Raw genomic sequence first — 18,190 nt, 5'->3', positions numbered from 1 at the left:
AGCTCGGACGAGTACGCTCGCTCATCTCTAGCCCTTATACATTAAAAAACCTATGATCTCATGCAGTTAGATTTTGGTGTCAGTGACATATTTCTCAAAACACCCCATGGCTCTGGATACAGCATTTTTTTCTGGTAATTTTCCCTGTAGATTTCTCTTTGGGAGTTCAAAAACGGTAGGAAAAAATGTGTGTCACAAATGTTAGCAAAACGGCACCAAAATGCTTGTAAAAACACTATGCCCCAAAAATCATAGCTGCTTTTAGAAAAGCACTTAAAGTGTGAAAGAAGCCTTAGCATTATAAAAGAACAATGGAAATGTCTGCCTGATGATTAATGTGTCTAACATATAAAAGAATGTCAGACTGGGACAAACCCAAAATTGAGACATCCAATGAGTGCCAAGCCTACACCTGTTTGCAGCATCTGGTTTTAACTATATATTACATTAATAATACCTTTAAAATGTATTTTCTAAATTTAAAATGTATTTTGAATAACTTTTAACTCTCAGTGGCATCCCATAATCCAAAATAAATACTGGTAGTCAATCACGTCAAGTAAATATCAGAAGTCATCTTCAAGGAATCCCTCTCTGATTTCTCCTTAAGCTTTACTCTCCTTACACACTGAAATTAAGAATTCTGAATGCATGAAAGTGAAAAAACTAATGTAAACTTGTGATTGACCAGGTAATAAATATGTTACATATTCTATAAATGTAAAATATCGACAGTATTTTTTGGCCCATTCACACGGGCGTAGGCATTTTTACATGCGCGCCGGAGCCGTAAAAACGCGTGAATCTGCCGTTTGTGTCCCCATTCAAACGGCCTGGTGCATAAATGCTGAGGCCAGATTGCTGTCAGGCGGAGGGAGACACTTTAGCTCTGCTAAACTGCCTTCCTTTTTCCTCTCCCTCGCCGTCTCTCAGCAAGGGAAGGGGGTGCAGAGGGAGCTAGTGTGCTAAGCCCTGCCCCCTATCCACCCCTTGTCGGCTGCCAGCAATGGGAGGGGGCAGGACGGGGCGGGAGCTTAGCAACTAGCTCCTGCCCCATCCCAGCCCCTCCCATTGCAAAGAGTCGGCAAGGGGCGGAGAGAAGCAGGGAATGGGGTAGGAGTTTAGCATCTCTCTTCTCCGGCAGCTACCATAGTAGCTGAACTATCTTTCCTGGCTGACGTAAAAGCGCCTGGCCGAAAGGATCTCGTATGCGCTATCTTGGCCAGCCAGGCGCTTTTACTTTGTGGAAAATCGCCCCTCTGATCTGATGCATTTGAATCCAATACATTAGATAGTAGCATATATCGGTCGGCCGTGAAAACGGTTGCCGATATACGCTATTGTGAATAAGCCCTTTAACATATACATGGTTTTCTATACATTGTCCTTAGATAAACCTTACATTGTTCCCTTGGATTTCATCAGTTTTCAGGTCAGTTGAGGTTATTCGTACAAGAATAGTCCCCATGATTTATCCCATATACAAATGCATTAAATGAATATAAACAACTTAAAGGAACGTTCTGAAAGAACCTCGATATTTTTATAACCAACTAAGTAGAGGAGATCTAAAAATGAGTACAAGGAGCATTAGTTTTCAGCTGTGGTTGTATCTGTTTAGTAGGGGCTGCTATTACACACTACTTTGTTGAAAGCTGTCTCCTGTAATAGGGTTGGTTTGGAAGCCTACCAGAAAGATTTTAGAATATGTAAAGATTCAGATGCTAAATATTATGAATAAGCATTGTTGCAAGTGTCCTGGTGCTGACAGATGGAGATCTTAAATGCTGGGACATGATACCATGTGCTGACATAGAGATATATTACAAGCGGGTTCTAAATTGCTGTCAATTTTGTACCTCAGTAAATATAAAATACGAATAAGTATGCAAACATTGTAATCTTGGCTTCTTAACCAAGGATTTGGACACAATACTTATAATTTTCAGTCAAAGCAAAAATGCTAAATATATATTTAGATCTAAGAAGGACATGTAAAAGAAAGAAATTGTTAGTAGTTTTCTAATCAAACATGTTCGGATTTGACGCTAGGCACAGTCTCTAGTAAAGTACATAAATCTACCTGCTTTTTGTATGGAGATTTTTGGAGAGTCCCAAATCTTTCTACCTGCTTTTTGTATGGAGATTTTTGGAGAGTCCCAAATCTTTCTTCCAGGGGTTCCCGGGTATGCGAGATCAAGCAAAGGGGTTCAGCCATTCATGTAGTGAAGCTGCCGTGTTTCCTGGAAAATAAGACACTGTGTAATATTAATTTTTGCCCCAAAAGAGGCACTAAGGCTTGTTTTCGGGGCAGGTCTTATTTTACTTACCTATCAGGCTAGGTCCAGGTTCTTTCCGCTGCTGTCTAGAGGCCTGGAACTGTTCCTGCAGTCCTAAGCCGCCTACACAGGATCACTTCCTGATTTCAGGATTCATAAATCTCGCCTCTACGAAGCGATGGCTGTTATTGGTTCTTCAAGCACTGCATTGATTGGCTGAGCCTTCGCGCTCAAAGAACCAATCACAACCATCTGCACTGCTCAGCCAATCAATGCAGCGCTTGATGAACTAATGCGGTGGCTGTGATTGGTTCTTGAGCGCTGCTCAGTCAATCAATGCAGCACTCTATGAACCAGTCACTTCGTGGAGGCAAGATTTATGAATCCTGTAACCAAGAAGTGATCTTGTGTGGGCGGCTGAGGACTGTGGGAACTGTGCCAGGGATCTGGAGAGCAGCGGGAGGGACCTGGACCGAGTCTGCTAGGTAATGTAATACTATTATTCTTTATGTAATGTAACTGGGGCTAATTTTCAGGGTAGGGCTTATATTTCAAGCTTTCCAGAAAATTCTGAAAAATCAGGCTAGGGGTTATTTTGGGGGTATGTCTTATTTTCTGGGAAGTAGGGTAGTAGTCTTCTATTAGTCTGTATTAGCGAGCAAAGATATCTCTTCACAAGCCATGCTCCATGAAAACCCCTACTACTCCTGAGGGAGTCATTAGTAAGGGATTATATAACAAACCCACTAGTTATAGTTTCTACTAAAATACATTTTATTAAAGGATATTGTCCTGAGGACAGACTACTGCCTAACATGTAAATGTTTTAAGGGGTTATGCCAAAAATGTCCAACGCCTGTTCATATGTCCTATTAGGACATATGTAAGAGCAGCTCCTCTTCTGGCAGAACAAGTGTCATCCTTGTATTACAGGACATTATAAGACAGCGATTCATGTGAATGGCCAAGATGTAACACTACATTTTTCTCAAGGAAAATGTGGAGCTGGCTTTGGTTTTTCCCAGCAAAATCAGATACTTGAGGTGGATTCTGGGAGTGGGACACAGACAAATCAGCTGTTCGTCCCCGGTCCTGACATTCTAAAAGGGGAAATACAGATTGTTTATAGAACAAGTGCAGATAATAAAGTGCAAGACTAACTTCTTCAAAAATAGACTTTTGTACCAGGAAATTAGCACTGTGAACCACTATAAACTTATTAAAAGCATTAAAAAACAAAATGGTCTCCAAGGGTGATCATTTACTTTAAGGGAGTTGTTCAATTGTAAACTATTGATGGCCTATCCTTAGGATGGGTCATCCATAGTACATTGGTAGGGGTCCCCTACTGATCAGCTGTTCACTGAGCCAGTGTGCTTGTGTAGTGGTTTGATTTCTGCAGGAAGTAGGCAGCTCCGTTTACACTGCAGTGGTCTGGCTTGGTATTACAAGGCAAAGTTTTTGTTTACTTCAATGGCAACTTTGCCTGTTGTACCAAGTCAGTGAGAATGGAGCCACTGCAGTGAGAATGGAGCTGTCAGCTTCCTACAGAAATCAACTCAGTGTACAAGCACACTGACCCAGCGAACAGCTAAACTATGGAGGTCTCTGGTTTTAGACCTGCGGATAGGCGGATAGGCCATCAATAGTTTACTATAGGACAGCCACTTTAAGTGCTGTAGGTTTAAGTAAAGCAAAAACATGTCTGCACGTGCCTCAAAAAGACATAACAAAAACCTTGATTACTGGGAATCCAGACCCTCAAATCTACATGATTCTGATTGCAGATAGGAAGCAGAATGGGTGTTTTACAAACTTCTAATTGATATCCGTTTCCATAACTCCTATTGATTTCAAGGAGAGCAAGTTCATGCATGCTGACTCTACTGCCTTCAGACAGTCTTCACTAGAGCTTATCTGTACTGCAACAGTTGATGTTTTATGGTACATGCTACTGACATGTCATAAGTCACATCCATGAGTAAACCCTTTAAGTATTTTAAAGGGAACCTGGCACTTCAGAATAGCACCAAAAACTAAGTTAAGATGCTGTTCCTGTAGGTGACGAGGAGTAGTGAATGCAATTTTTCTATACACCTGCTATCCGGTTCCGGCACTATCCGCCAGCGAAGATCACGCTGGGCACAAAGATATGACTCTTCTCTGAGTCACAAGCTCACGCTCTTCCATAGACTTTTAGCCCATGTGTTTTTGCGCTGAAAGTCAGTTCCATAGGAGAGCATGCACACATGACTCAGAGAAGAGTCATGACTTTGTGCCCAGATAGCCCAGATAGACACAGAGGGAAGCGGGTAAGTATAAAAATGATATTCCCCGACACTCCATCACCTACAGGAACAGCACCATAACTCAGTTTATGGCGTTGGTCCAACGTGACGGGTTCCCTTTAACTAAAACAAAGAGTGGATTCTAAAGGACAGGCAAATATAAAATAGGGACAGGTGATCCACATGTAGTAAATGTGTTGCGGAAACTTTGTAGAACTGAAGGCTTAAACACATAGGCATGTCTTAGTCCCATTATATGGGACGAAAGGAAACCATTGACTTCAATGGTTTTGTTTTCACTATCAGGATACTATGCGCGAGAGAAGATAGGACTTGCCCTTTCTTTCTTGCACATAGTTAATACTGCAGGCATTCCCGCTAGAATCCTGACAGTTTAATTCTTGACAGAACTCTGAGGCCGCAGTGAATTTTGCAGATTTAGCCTTCATCAATGGCGCAAATCCCCATGTAGCAGCCAGACACTGTTTATATATCATTTTATTTTTTACAAAGTAGATTCCAGAATCCACGTGTGGATTTTCATATTTTTAAAGCATTCAATAGACTTTAATAATGGGGATTTCAGAATCTGCACCCAATTCTATGGCAAAATTTTGCAATGTGGACAAGGCCACAGAATTCTGGTCATTTTTTGAACTCATCACATTGAAAAATGTTAGCATATCCAGAATATATTTTATATTTTGTGCAATAATGACAGTAAATTTACGATGTATGAATTGTGGTTTTATATTTATATTAACAGCTTACTTAATGTGTTTCCAAGTACACTCACTTCTCTGTGTAGGTGTCTGTCTGAAAGGAAACAAAAAAAACACGTGTAGTCTGTCCAAATCAGCAAAAGTGAAATGCGCAGATGAAGCAGGTGTCTAGTCAAGGCATTCTGGACTCTGTTTCCAAACTGTTGAAATTCATTTCTTTTGGCTTTTAAGATAAATGAAGGCATTTGTACATTGTTATTTTTGCACAGATCAGAGATCTGGTACATGCTTCTCCAGCCTTGTGAATGGACATTGCGCACAGGAGATATCAGGCAGATTTACAAAAATGCAGTGCTGTTGTGAATCTGGTCGTTGCTGGGCACTGGGATCCATTCCGGAGTTGTGTCCCGTCAGAGGGTCTGGTAAGTGAAAAGCTCTATCCAAGTCATTAAAATGAATAGTCATATGTTTAAAGAAGTAGAGCTGCTTCCACCTAAGACTCTTTCTAATAAAATACAAATATGATATATTGTCACGCTTTAAGTATTTGCTTCTTACTCTTGTTCTCGATGTAGGTGACATAGCAGGGTGTTAATAGTGATCTGTCATGCTGAACATACTGCCCTAGCTCCAGGTAGTCTGTTGTACAACAGGAGGAATTGATCAGTTGATATGTCATTTTGGTGAAGGCCATTCTGAAAAGTCTATAGTTGGAACGGAGCTCACCCTGGTGCAAGTCCCAATAGTAGCAGCCAGGAATACCTCACATCATTAGTATCCTTGATCAGTATCAAAATACACCTCTATCAATGATTAAATAAGACTGTCCTCTAGGCTCATAGGCAAAGGAACAGAGATTTAAAGTTTAAGCTGTCTTTTCAGAATAAGCTGCCGTGTGTGTACACGAGGAATAACACTCATTGTGTACATTATATGACTTGTATCCTGTATTTTTCACAGGTTTTCCCACCTGCAGACCGCATCTCTAATTCTCAGTTTTCTCTGAGCTGAGCGGTGGAGACTACACAAGGAGAAAATAGCAGAGTTTTTGCTCCTAACTTTGTTACATGTACACATAAATAATGTATAATGGAGGAACATTGGTTCAGTGGGATAGTATAGAGAGAATTCAGTAGTTTTCGGATAGTAAATCGCTCACCATTAGCTCCATCAGCATGTCTGCATGAGTCTTTTTTTCTGTCTTCCTCTTCCTCCTCACCCCTCTCCTCTCAATAGACTATGGGTAGCATCAGTCATCACCCTCTTTCACTTCCAATTATTCCTCTTGTTATCTCTCTTAATAGAGATGGACTTCGCTTGACAACAGTCAGTGGACAGCAAATTAGAAGGAAGGGAGAACCCTAGTGGCCAGAACTTTAGAATGATTTTTCAACACAAAATCATTTTAGGTAAATAAAGTGATTTGCACTTTTGCTAGCTATCACATTGACTATCATATAAGCTCATATTTGTTGAAAAGTTATTGACCATCTACATTAATGTATTACAATTTTTACCAAATCCTTTCCTACAGAAAATAGAAAGGGCCCATAGCAAAGATTAAAATATGAACTCCATTATGGTGCTTGATTTTGACAGAAGATCTGATGCTTATTTTCCCCTCTTCACCCTTTCTATGATCCCTGAAACAATATCACCCCTACTTTACTTGCTACCAATGAAGTTCCCCTGGTCAGGCGAGTCCTACACCGACATCCAACAGCTAAAGGGATGGAACAACCTCTCTTTCAAATGGTCTCATAAAAGTCTTATGGACTACCTCTATGGTATCTTCTCCTTTGTAGAAAACTATAGATCAATCTGGGCAGCATGTTCAGCATGTAAAATACAAATCAGTTTTAATTGATCAATAATTATTTGTTCACAGACTCAGCCTGGTGCACAGGGGAATCCTCCTGTGGGCCCTGAGCTAGGGTGGGCCCCCAGAACCCCATCCAGGATCTTCACATAATGAATGGATAGGAGTCTACCAATTACTGCCCACTGTACTCTCCATATACTTCAGTTGGAAAAGGGCTGTAGGTAAAGACAGACACCTTTCTATTGAAGTATACAGAGAATACAGCGGCGAGGAATTTGTTAACAGAGATCAGCTAAAATTTGCATGTAGCTGTACAGTGGGCTAGTAGGAATTTTACTGGTAGGCCCTGTGCAGCCCAGTCTGACACTGTTCATCTCTCCTGATAGTTACTGCATTCAAGAACAGATTTAGCAAACCTTAACTTGACACTTAACATGTTAAATAAAATGAGGCCCAGAACTTTTTCTTGACTTTTCAATAGCTTTCAATGGCTTTTGTTGTATTAAGATAACTTGTTGCAGCAAGTTATCAGTGTTGGGCTAAAGTTTGCTACATCTGTAGCAGCTATGTGTGAAAGGGAATATTCATATTTCATGTGCATTTTTAATTTACTCTTGTCACTTTTTATATCCATCTGTCTGTCTATCTATCTATCTTCAAACTCTAGGGCGTACAGTTACATCTTGGGTGTGAGGGATTTACATGGAGCAGGATCGGCAGAGAATCCAACTCCATACATAGTGGGTGCCGGCTGTCTTTGACAGCTCTCGCCCAACCCTTAACAGTCACTGTCAATTCTGAAAGTGGTATTTAAATGCCCCGATCGAGGGTCTCGAACGCTCCCTCCCCCCATCCTCCGAGATAGGATTGCAAGAGGCTGTTTGGTTGTCATAGAGCCTGCGGCCTTCTGAAGGTCCATAGGGCATCCCTGATTGAATAGACTGCCTACTAGAACATGGTATAATGCAATACTATGGTATACTATACTATGGTATTGTATGAGCGATGAAACGATTGTAAGTTCAAGTCCCCATTGGAAACTGAAAAAGAAATGTAAAAATTACTAAAAAGAAGTTTTACTAATTATTAGAAAAAATAAAAGGTAATAGGAATTAAAAAAAAAAACCCTTTCCCATACTTATAATAAAAAAATTCAAAACAAAAAAAATAAAAACATTTTTTGTATCAGGTTCGTAAAAGTCTGATTTATCAAAGAGATGCATTATTTAAGCTGGTGAATGCCGTTTAAAAAAAAAGCCAGAATTGCACTCTTTTTAGTCATCCCATCATCCCAAAATTAAAATGAAAAGCAATCAAAAAGTCGTATTCACTCCATTTTTTTCCTGAAAATATTTTATTTTTTAAAGGGAGTACATTAAAAGAAAAACTATATAAATTTGGTGTTGTCGTAAATGTACTCACCCGCATAATAAAATTATGGCATTGTTGTTGCAGTGTGTACACCAAAACGCCCCACCCCCCACCCCCACCCGAAGATGGCGGAATTGTGTTTTTCTTTCCAATTCACTCTACTTAGAAATTTTCAAAAGTTTCTCAGTACATCATGAGGTACATTAAATGGTACCATTGAAAAATATAACTCATCCCTCAAAAAACAAGCCCTCATACAGCTACATCAATGGAAAAATGAAAGTTATGATTTTTTTTTTTTTAAAGCGAGGAGGAAAAACGAACTATGAAAAGAAAAAGGTTGCGTCATTAAGGAATTTAATATGATTGGTCATAAATTAGATTTTTTTTATATACTCCTCTATTAAAACAGTTTGGCATGTTATGAAATCATAACATGAAGCCCTGAAATAATTCCACTGTTACTTCACAGCATCTTGCTCATACCATAAATTACACTTTGAATGATTCTTGCTATAATGGTGACATTTCTCTTGAGCATTACTTTTTAATTATTGAAATACTTAAAAAAGCAAATTGCACTTCCCTTCCCCAACCAGATGACTACCGAAGACTTTGCATTGATGGTGTTCCATTCGGGGGTCCAAGACCTGGAGGACCGGGTGGATTTGGACCCAATGGGTTTGGCCCTGGAAATGGATATATTCCTGGACCCGGTGGCAATGGATTTCCTTCCATTGTAGGAGGAACAGGAGTAGATGGAGGAGGCACTGGCAGCACTGGAGGCGTTGGTGAGTTTGAATACTTTGAATTCTGGATATAAAAGAGGGTTAAGAAGATTTTATTTTATGCAGTTTGGGCACTGAAAGTGGAAAAACATTAAATCAAATTAGGTTTCTGGCCAGTGTTTAAAAAGTGTTGAAAGATTGTTTCTAAATGCAAATCTTTCAGTCAGTAAACCGTGATTTGACTGGTATAGTGCCCATCTGTGAAATAAGTATACTATACACAAAATGTGCTTTGCTTTTTTTCAGCAACCTTAAATCAAACAATAGACATATGCAAACAATACCCAAATCTTTGTCTAAATGGACGGTGTATTCCCAACCTCAATAGCTATCGTTGTGAATGTAACATGGGATATAAGCAAGATACCCAGACAGAATGCAATGGTAAGTAACAGTTATACAACAGTTTGAAAATATGAATTGGAATGTATATTAGTTATACAACTTACACATATTATATGCTATTGGTCTTGTGTGTCTGTCTGTGTGTTTTAATGAGGTTGGGCGGTTACCGGACAACATTGCTGCAATAGCTCGAACTGTCTTAAAATAACAAACAGAACACTACTTACCTCTCCTCCGCTGCAGGGATGCAGCGCTGTTACCCTGCTGTCCTTCCAGTGATTGCTGTGGCAGATGACATCAGCGGAAGTCAGCTGACCACTGCAGCCAAACAGTGTCTCCATTCTGAACCGCTGGCATAATGTTGCCCAGTATGTGAGCACTGATGCCAGGAGAGTAGGCGGCGACATCATAGCTGCTGATTGGCTACAGCAGTCAAGTGACTTCTGATGACATCATTTTCCACGACAATCAACAGGAGGACAACGGGGCAAGAGTGCTGGATCCCTGCAGCAGAGGAAAGGTAGGTACTGTTCTGTTCGTTATTTTCAGACAGTTCGAGCTATTACAGCAATGTTGTCCGGTAACTGGACAACTCCTTTAAGTGCTCAGAAAAGCCAATTCCAAATGAACTGGTTTGCATAACAGCTTTCCACTTTCCAAAATGTACATTCTGAAGTGAAAGAATAAACATAAAAGACTTGATGGAGAGTGACAGCTAACACACAGTAACTCCACACTAATGCATGCTCAGCACCCCAGGGTGTCATTGATAGCAATTTAAAGCATAATACATGAAATACTAATTATAAACATTTCCAGCAGCCTAAATTCCATAGATAAACTGTAATAACATCTACTAATTAGTCAATGGATACATTTTATTTTAAAAATGAAGGGATTATTGTTGAATTTATCTGATAATGTAGAGTCTGAGGAAATGTTCCACATATAAATAAACACATTTGGACAAATAATCTAAGTGTGTCTTTGGGCTATGTGAATAATAGTATTGTCTGAATACTTAGTGAAAGTTATGCAAAATATTTAATGAAATGCTTCAACCTCAGTAACAACATTATCTTAATTATATAGTTTAAAGCACAGTATGTTCTTTTTATTACTGCAACCAGATGTAGATGAGTGCACATCGAATCCGTGTACTAATGGGGACTGTGTTAATACACCTGGATCATATTACTGTAAGTGCCATTCTGGCTTCCAGAGAACTGCCACCAAACAAGCTTGTATTGGTAAGTCTAATCATTTCACTGCAGTGACTTTTCCCTGCAGTCACAAGTCTAGAATGCATAACATAAAATAAACGTATTGTATTAATACACAAATGTGAGATGAGGGGGCAAATGAATAATAGGTGAATAGGCCTACTCATGTGTCATTCAGAATAAAGGTCCTCCAGTGTTACAATGACTCACACAAGAAGAATCTGGAACATGAAGGTTCATTCAATAATACAGTAAAAGACTAAATAAAAAATGCTAAACCACAAGGTTAAGCTCTAACCACACAATGGTTTTTCATGCCTTGACCTGCTGCTCAAATAGCTGTCGTTGAAGTACGAATTCCCAATTAATTCTGCCCTTCTAGGATTTCCATCTCTATATCGTTAAAGCATAAAATCAATGTAATAGGTTAGTATAATTTGAAATACATTTGGCAGATGCCACGGGGCACCTCTCTTTCTAGAATGTTCTAAGATTATCACTAGCCCATTCACATAAGATAAGACTGGATTTTTATTTTGATTGATTTTATTCGGATTTGTTAAAAAGTAATAAAAATTTTTTTTATGTCACACAGATATTGATGAGTGCATTCAAAATGGCATTCTGTGCAAGCATGGTCGGTGTGTAAACACGGAAGGAAGCTTCCAATGCATTTGCAATGCTGGATTTGAGCTAACTGCTGATGGAAAGAACTGTGCAGGTAAAAATGTAACCATCTGAAAAAATACAATAGCTATGTATGAGAAAAAGTACTCAACATAATGATACATGAAATGATTGTCTTCATTAGTCAAACATTCACCGTGGTTATATTAGCAGCAGGTCATTTTCTTAATTGTCTATGTAATATGCTGAACACTTTGCATTTCTCCAGACAAGGTCTCTTTAAATACAACAACAGTGTCTAAATGATTCCATACAATCATAACCTTTTCTGCATAGTAATCAAACAACATCTGCTAGCAAAAGTAGATGAGTTGCCATGGCAGCAGGTGTCACCATTACTTTGGCCAATTGCTTCTTCCCAATGGTTATGGAAACAATGGTAGTTCTATATAGACTAGTGATAAAGAAGGAAAACAGTACCACATGATATTACTAATAGCTATTGTCCGCTAGTCTATTCCAAATTGTAACGCTAGGGAAAAACAGAGGACATGGGTCAGGGAGTGAGAATGATGTAAATGCAGTATAAAGCTGGTCTCCAGTTCAGTAGTATAACTTACAATTCGAAAATAACTTAAATGCCTTGGCTGTGATAGATAATCAAATTTAATAAGATATTTTTGATACTATTAAAGGTGTTGTTCCGGGGGGGGGGGGGCTAAATACTTACACGAACCCACGGTATCAGAACCTCTGCTTCCAGCCCATTTCCAACACAGGGTGGCATAATATGGCCTCTCTCTCTCTGTATCTGTTATGTCATTGAGGGGGCTGGCTGTTCTGCTCATCTTAATAATTAAATGAGCCAGGGGTCTGGCTTACTTATTAAAATAAGATGAACCCCCAGTCCCCTTGATTATGTGATGGGCACAGAGAGAAATGTCATAGTATTTGAACCGTGCAGGAAGCAGGCCAGAAGTGGAGGATGCAACCCCACAGCTCTGTGTAAGCGTTTAGCTTTGTTGGACAACACATTTAAATAGTTCTTCTCTGAAATGAACTGGTTTTCCGCCATTTCACTAATCATGTAATCTAATCTAAGACAACTGACTGTGTTATTTGTAATGTTTTTATTATTTTACAAGATAGTATCTGTAGACTTCATGGCGGGCTAGAAGGCAGCTCTTAACAAAGTTTAAAGCATAGAGTAGACAGATCATATCAACCATATAAGAACAGATCAAATGTTTCCATGGTTCTTGTGTGGAATGCATGATAATCATAATCAAGGCCTGTTTTTATTACATAAACAGGATTGTTTGCTTCTTTATTGGCTTAAGGAATGATAAAACAAAAAAAGCATATTCAGCATATTTCCCGTATTAATAGGGTGGTCCCATGATTGAATATTAACGCTCTCTATTAGAACGTACAAGATATAATTTTTCAAATCATTCTAAAAAATGTTCCTCTAGAAGGAAAACAGCAAGGGGCAAAGGAAATAGGAAGATAAGACAACATAAGAAAAGGAGGTAAAAGATAGATTAATCTCTGAGCATGTAAACTGGCAATATGGAAAGAAAATAATGGATAAGATATTGGACATGGTTATATTTGTCAACTCTCAATTTTAACCAAGGAAGCAAATTAAGGCCCCAAATGGCAGAAAAGAAAGAATATTTGTTGATGTCAATTACCATCATATATTCCCCCCTAATACATAATTCAAAGAGTCTGCCTATTGTAGTTTGAAGGGTTATTCAGGTATTTCTATAATATTGGGATCACATAAGCTTCTAGACCATTTTAAAATGTCATAGACGGCTTTTCTGGATTCTAAATATTGAACCAGTTACCATCAATAAGAGGGTTATCTCTTGGGGGATTCTAGATTTTTTTTTTTAAAGAAAACATATTGAATAAAGTAATCACATTGTCACAACTGACTCAGCTCAAACTTCCTTAAGCGATTATTCAAATAATCAAATCAGGAGTGAGTGGCTCGATTTTCAAAAATAATTGTGAATTGGGACTCCTGATACTGACTACCATTAAAATCAATAGAAGTAAAAATAGTTTTTTTCTAATTTGGCCTCCTTGAACAACAGAGGAGGTGGAGGAGGGGGTGGTGACTTATAGTGGTGGGTTCCGAGATTCAAATCCCCATCAAGGCCAAATTCAAACCTAGAACTCCTAAGAACCAATGTTTTGGCAATTGTTGCTAAAAATCAGATCTGGAGAATCTGGTCTGATTTAGCAAACATTGGCCCGATTTTATCGCCTAGCCAATCACAACATGAAACACATGTAATACAAACTATTTTTTTTATCAAGTCTTTTGGGGTGCAGAGGAGTAGTATTAAAGATGCTTAACGTTTTCTCCACTCAAAAGTAAGTGGAAGTGGACCATTACATTCACAAGCTAAAAACGACAAAAATGACATACTGTATATATGCGTATATGTAGATATTCAGTATGTGTAGTGGGTCTGGTAAGGTGTTAGTGAGATGGATATGGATCCTCCTTGCCATACACCAGTTTGGCTATGGGCTAACTGTGGTGACAGCACCTGGGGAACCCCAGTTTTTATGCTTCGCACCTCTAAGAGGAATACTGGCTTTGCTGCAGAGTCCTCAAGCTATTACATGCACAGCTAGTCCCAGTTGTGTGGCTGCTAATGCTGCACTGGGCCAAGGCACGGTACCTGAAGGTGCGTAGTAGAGACACAGGCTTGAGTCAGGGCTGGCAGCATAGGTGCATAAACAAGGTCTAGGCTTTAGATCAGGGCAGGCAGCAGACAAAAGCAGAGCCCAAGATACAGAACCAAGATCAGGGAGCACAAAGGTCAGAAAAGTCAATAAACAGGCAAAGGTCAGAATCAGGAATACACATAAACTGAGGCTTTGTCACAATAGCGGTATGATACCAATTGCTTGGACATCCACCCTTGGTTGTGGATGCCTACTATAGGCAGTGCAGGGACAGGATTGAAGGAGGATGAGTAATGGGAGTGGGCACTTTAATTTTTTTTTAATTAGACAAGGGCACAACCTAAAAAATGTAAAAATTGAAAGTTGCAGAAGACTTTCTGGACTGTATGGATAGATGGATGCATGGAATGGCACATCTTGACTTGCAAATCTTTGCCCACTCTTCCTTGCCAAAGTTCTCCCAATCTGTCAGATTGTGAGGGCATCTCATGTGTACTGCCCTCTTCAGGTCAACCTACAGATTTTCAATGAGATTCAGGTCTGGGCTCTGGCTGGGCCATTCCAAAACTTTGATCTTCTTCTGGTGAAGCCATTCTTTAGTTGTTTTGGAGGTATGCTTTGAGTCGTTGTTGTGCTGAAATGTGAAATTCCTCTTTATCTTAAGCTTTTTAGCAAAGGCCTGAAGGTTTTGTTCCAAAATGGACTGATATTTGAACTATTCACAATTCCCTCCAGCATAACTAAAGCCAGAGTTCCAGAAGCAGAAAATGAATGGGTGAGTGAGTGCTGCCTCTGATTGGCTCAGCGTAGGGACCAATCAGGGGCAGCTCTCAGTTGTCATTCATGAATTCATGAATGAGTGTGAGTGAGAGCTGCCTCTGATTGGTCAGGGCTGTGACCAATCAGAAGCAGCTCATTGAGCAGGCGGGGATTTTAAATCCCCGGCTGCTGAATACTACAGAGAGCAGTTCAGGAGAACTGCCGCTGGCCGCGGCTGAACTCTGTCTGCCGGGACAAGGTAAGTATATATATATTTTTTATTTTAACACATTTCTGGATGAATTGCAGGGAAGGGCTTATATATTTAAAGGGGTTGTCCCGAGGCAGCAAGTGGGTCTATACACTTCTGCATGGCCATAATAATGCACTTTGTAATGTACATTGTGCATTAATTATGAGCCATACAGAAGTTATAAAAAGTTTTTTACTTACCTGCTCCGTTGCTGGCGTCCTCGTCTCCATGGTGCCGACTAATTTTCGCCCTCCGATGGCCAAATTAGCCGCGCTTGCGCAGTCCGGGTCTTCTCCTCTTCTCTATGGGGCTCCGTGTAGCTCCGTGTAGCTCCGCCCCGTCACGTGCCGATTCCAGCCAATCAGGAGGCTGGAATCGGCAATGGACCGCACAGAAGCCCTGCGGTCCATGAAGACAGAGGATCCCGGCGGCCATCTTCAGCAGGTGAGTATGAAGACGCCGGACCGCCGGGATTCAGGTAAGCGCTGTGCGGGTGGTTTTTTTAACCCCTGCATCGGGGTTGTCTCGCGCCGAACGGGGGGGGGGGTTTAAAAAAAAAAAAACCCGTTTCGGCGCGGGACATCTCCTTTAAGCCCTTCCTGACAATTCATCACGCGCTCGCCGGCAGCCCATTGCTTTCAATGGAGCCGGCTGTATTGCCGGCTCCATTGAATTCAATGGGCAAACATCGTTCTTCTCTGCCACAGCTGTTACAGCTGTGGCAGAAAAGAATGATTTGTCTAGTATATGTTCTCAATGGGGTCGGCGCTGCTGCCGCCGGCCCCATTGAGCGCATATAGAGAAGAGAACAGGAATCGCAGATCGCAGATAGGTGCGATCTGCGATTTCTGTTCTATAATTTATCGGACGAGCGCATAAAAAGCGCTCATGTGTCCGATACCATTGCCACGCAATGGTTTTATAAAATCGCCGGACGCATGCGCATGCGCAAATCGCGCGAAAAAACGCCCGTCTGACTAAGGCCTGAAGGTGGAAATAAATCTGTATTTTTTTAACATGACAATTTAACAGGGATGCGTAGACTTTTTATATCCACTATATCAACCATATTTAGTGTAGTAAGATTGGGGAATGAAGTATTATAGGTGAGGTAAAGTCCCCTGGTGCAAGGACCGAGTTGAGATGTCACATCGTGATGTTTTCTTGGCAGACTGTTTTTGCGGGGTGGTTTGCCATTGCCTTCCCCAGTCATCTTTACCCCCCAGCAAGCTGGGTACTCATTTTACCGAGCTCGGAAGGATGGAAGGCTGAGTCAACCTTGAGCTGGCTACTTGAACCACGTGGGGATTGAACCCACAACCTTCAGGTCGTGAGTGAGAGCTTAGGACTGCATTCTGCTGCCACTCTGTGCCACACAAGACTTTTTATATCCACTATATTAACCACATTTAGTTTGGTAAGATATGGGGAATGAAGTATTGTACTGGTCTGCCAATTTCAGACCAGTATAATACTTCATTCCTCATATCTTACCAAACTAAATGTGGTTGATATGCATCTATAGTGAATTTCTCATTCAATTAGAGATGGACCAGAGGAAACTCAGCAGAAAAGAAGCAAACTGGATCCACTCACCCACAGTGGCACATTTAATTTACAATTTGGTGAAATTCTTTGGTCACTAAACATGTAGACAAACGTCTGCAATTAAATAGTCCTGTTTTCTTAACTAGATCAGACAGTAATCTCTGTATATTAATTCAACATTTTAGTTGGCAGTTGTACAATGACGCGGCCCTACATTCCAACTACAACACATCTTGTTCTCTTCTGTATCAGCAAAAGCTAGTTTGATAATTGTAAAATAACATTAGATGGAATATTTAACACAAAGTTATTCTTTTTGCAGCCTATTCACATTTTTACTTTGTGAATCTGAAGTCATTGCTCCCATTAGGGTTTAGCACTGAAGGGCTATTTGCAGGCAGGTACATCATTATCGCTCACAGAAGATGCAGGACAGTTATGCAGGGGACACTGGCTGGGCAGCGGGTCGAACTCTGCTGCGGGAATCCCGGTTCCAACCCGCCCATGTGCAGGAGGCCTAAATGAATAGAATGAATATTTGCACTAAATACCTTGCTCTTCTGTGCATCAATACTGTTGTTTAAGATATTACTATCATATACGGGATGTATTTATAAATTCTTAAAGTTTTAATATAATCCAATATCAACTTCTTATGTGCATTGACAGATCATGATGAATGTGCCACTACAAATATGTGTTTAAATGGAATGTGTATAAATGAGGATGGCAGCTTCAAGTGCATCTGTAAGCCAGGATTTGTCCTGGCAGCCAATGGTCGTTATTGTACAGGTATGTTCTATGATAGTTCTCAAGTTCAGTGATTTTAATTGATTAATTTTATTTTTGTTATATTCACATTTTTCTCCAATATCTGTTTTGGTAGATGTTGATGAGTGTCAAACACCAGGCATATGTATGAATGGACATTGTATCAACACAGAGGGATCTTTTCGCTGTGAATGCCCTCCCGGTTTGGTCGTAGGGGTAGATGGCCGTGTTTGTGTTGGTAAGTTTCTTAGCTATGGTATCTAAAGTGTGCCACATTACTTTCTGTATCTACTTCTAATTAGGACTTTGTTTAGTAAAACAAAAGATTTTGTGTGATTATGTCAGAAGATCTCGGAAGTTTCAATGGTTTCACTACTGCATATAAAAAGATATGAACAGACTGCTTTGAAAAAGTCTGAGGTCTGCCTGTCATATGAAAACTATTATTTTAAAAGAGTGTGGATATTATTACTTAAAAGGGTTGTCTCCCTAAGTCAACCCATTTCCATGTGTCTTACCCACGCTTGTGAACCCCCAGCGAGCCTGAAATGTCCATGTAAATCATGGCCAGCCTTTGATTTGAATAGCAGCCTTGTACTGCTTAATACTAAATTCCCCTTTCAGCAGCCACTGCAGAGGTAATGTACATCTGACCATAATTTCCCTCAACAATAACATGTGA

General features: G+C 40.1%; 1 protein-coding gene across 1 annotated transcript in view; it reads left to right on the top strand.

Annotated features, from left to right (window-relative positions):
* FBN2 (fibrillin 2) overlaps nt 1–18,190 on the top strand; it is a 225,764-nt gene that overhangs the window by 81,991 nt on the left and 125,583 nt on the right. The window contains exons 9-15 of the mRNA XM_066603160.1: nt 5,559–5,711; nt 9,082–9,273; nt 9,517–9,654; nt 10,746–10,865; nt 11,434–11,559; nt 17,407–17,529; nt 17,624–17,746. Of these exons, the coding sequence (XP_066459257.1) occupies nt 5,559–5,711; nt 9,082–9,273; nt 9,517–9,654; nt 10,746–10,865; nt 11,434–11,559; nt 17,407–17,529; nt 17,624–17,746 (975 nt within the window). The remainder of the gene's footprint in view (nt 1–5,558; nt 5,712–9,081; nt 9,274–9,516; nt 9,655–10,745; nt 10,866–11,433; nt 11,560–17,406; nt 17,530–17,623; nt 17,747–18,190) is intronic.

This window comes from Eleutherodactylus coqui, chromosome 5 (assembly GCF_035609145.1).
Source record: "Eleutherodactylus coqui strain aEleCoq1 chromosome 5, aEleCoq1.hap1, whole genome shotgun sequence".
Classification (NCBI taxonomy): domain Eukaryota; kingdom Metazoa; phylum Chordata; class Amphibia; order Anura; family Eleutherodactylidae; genus Eleutherodactylus; species Eleutherodactylus coqui.
The sequence above is the reverse complement of the archived record's forward strand: the minus strand, read 5'-3'. Positions and strand labels throughout refer to the sequence as shown.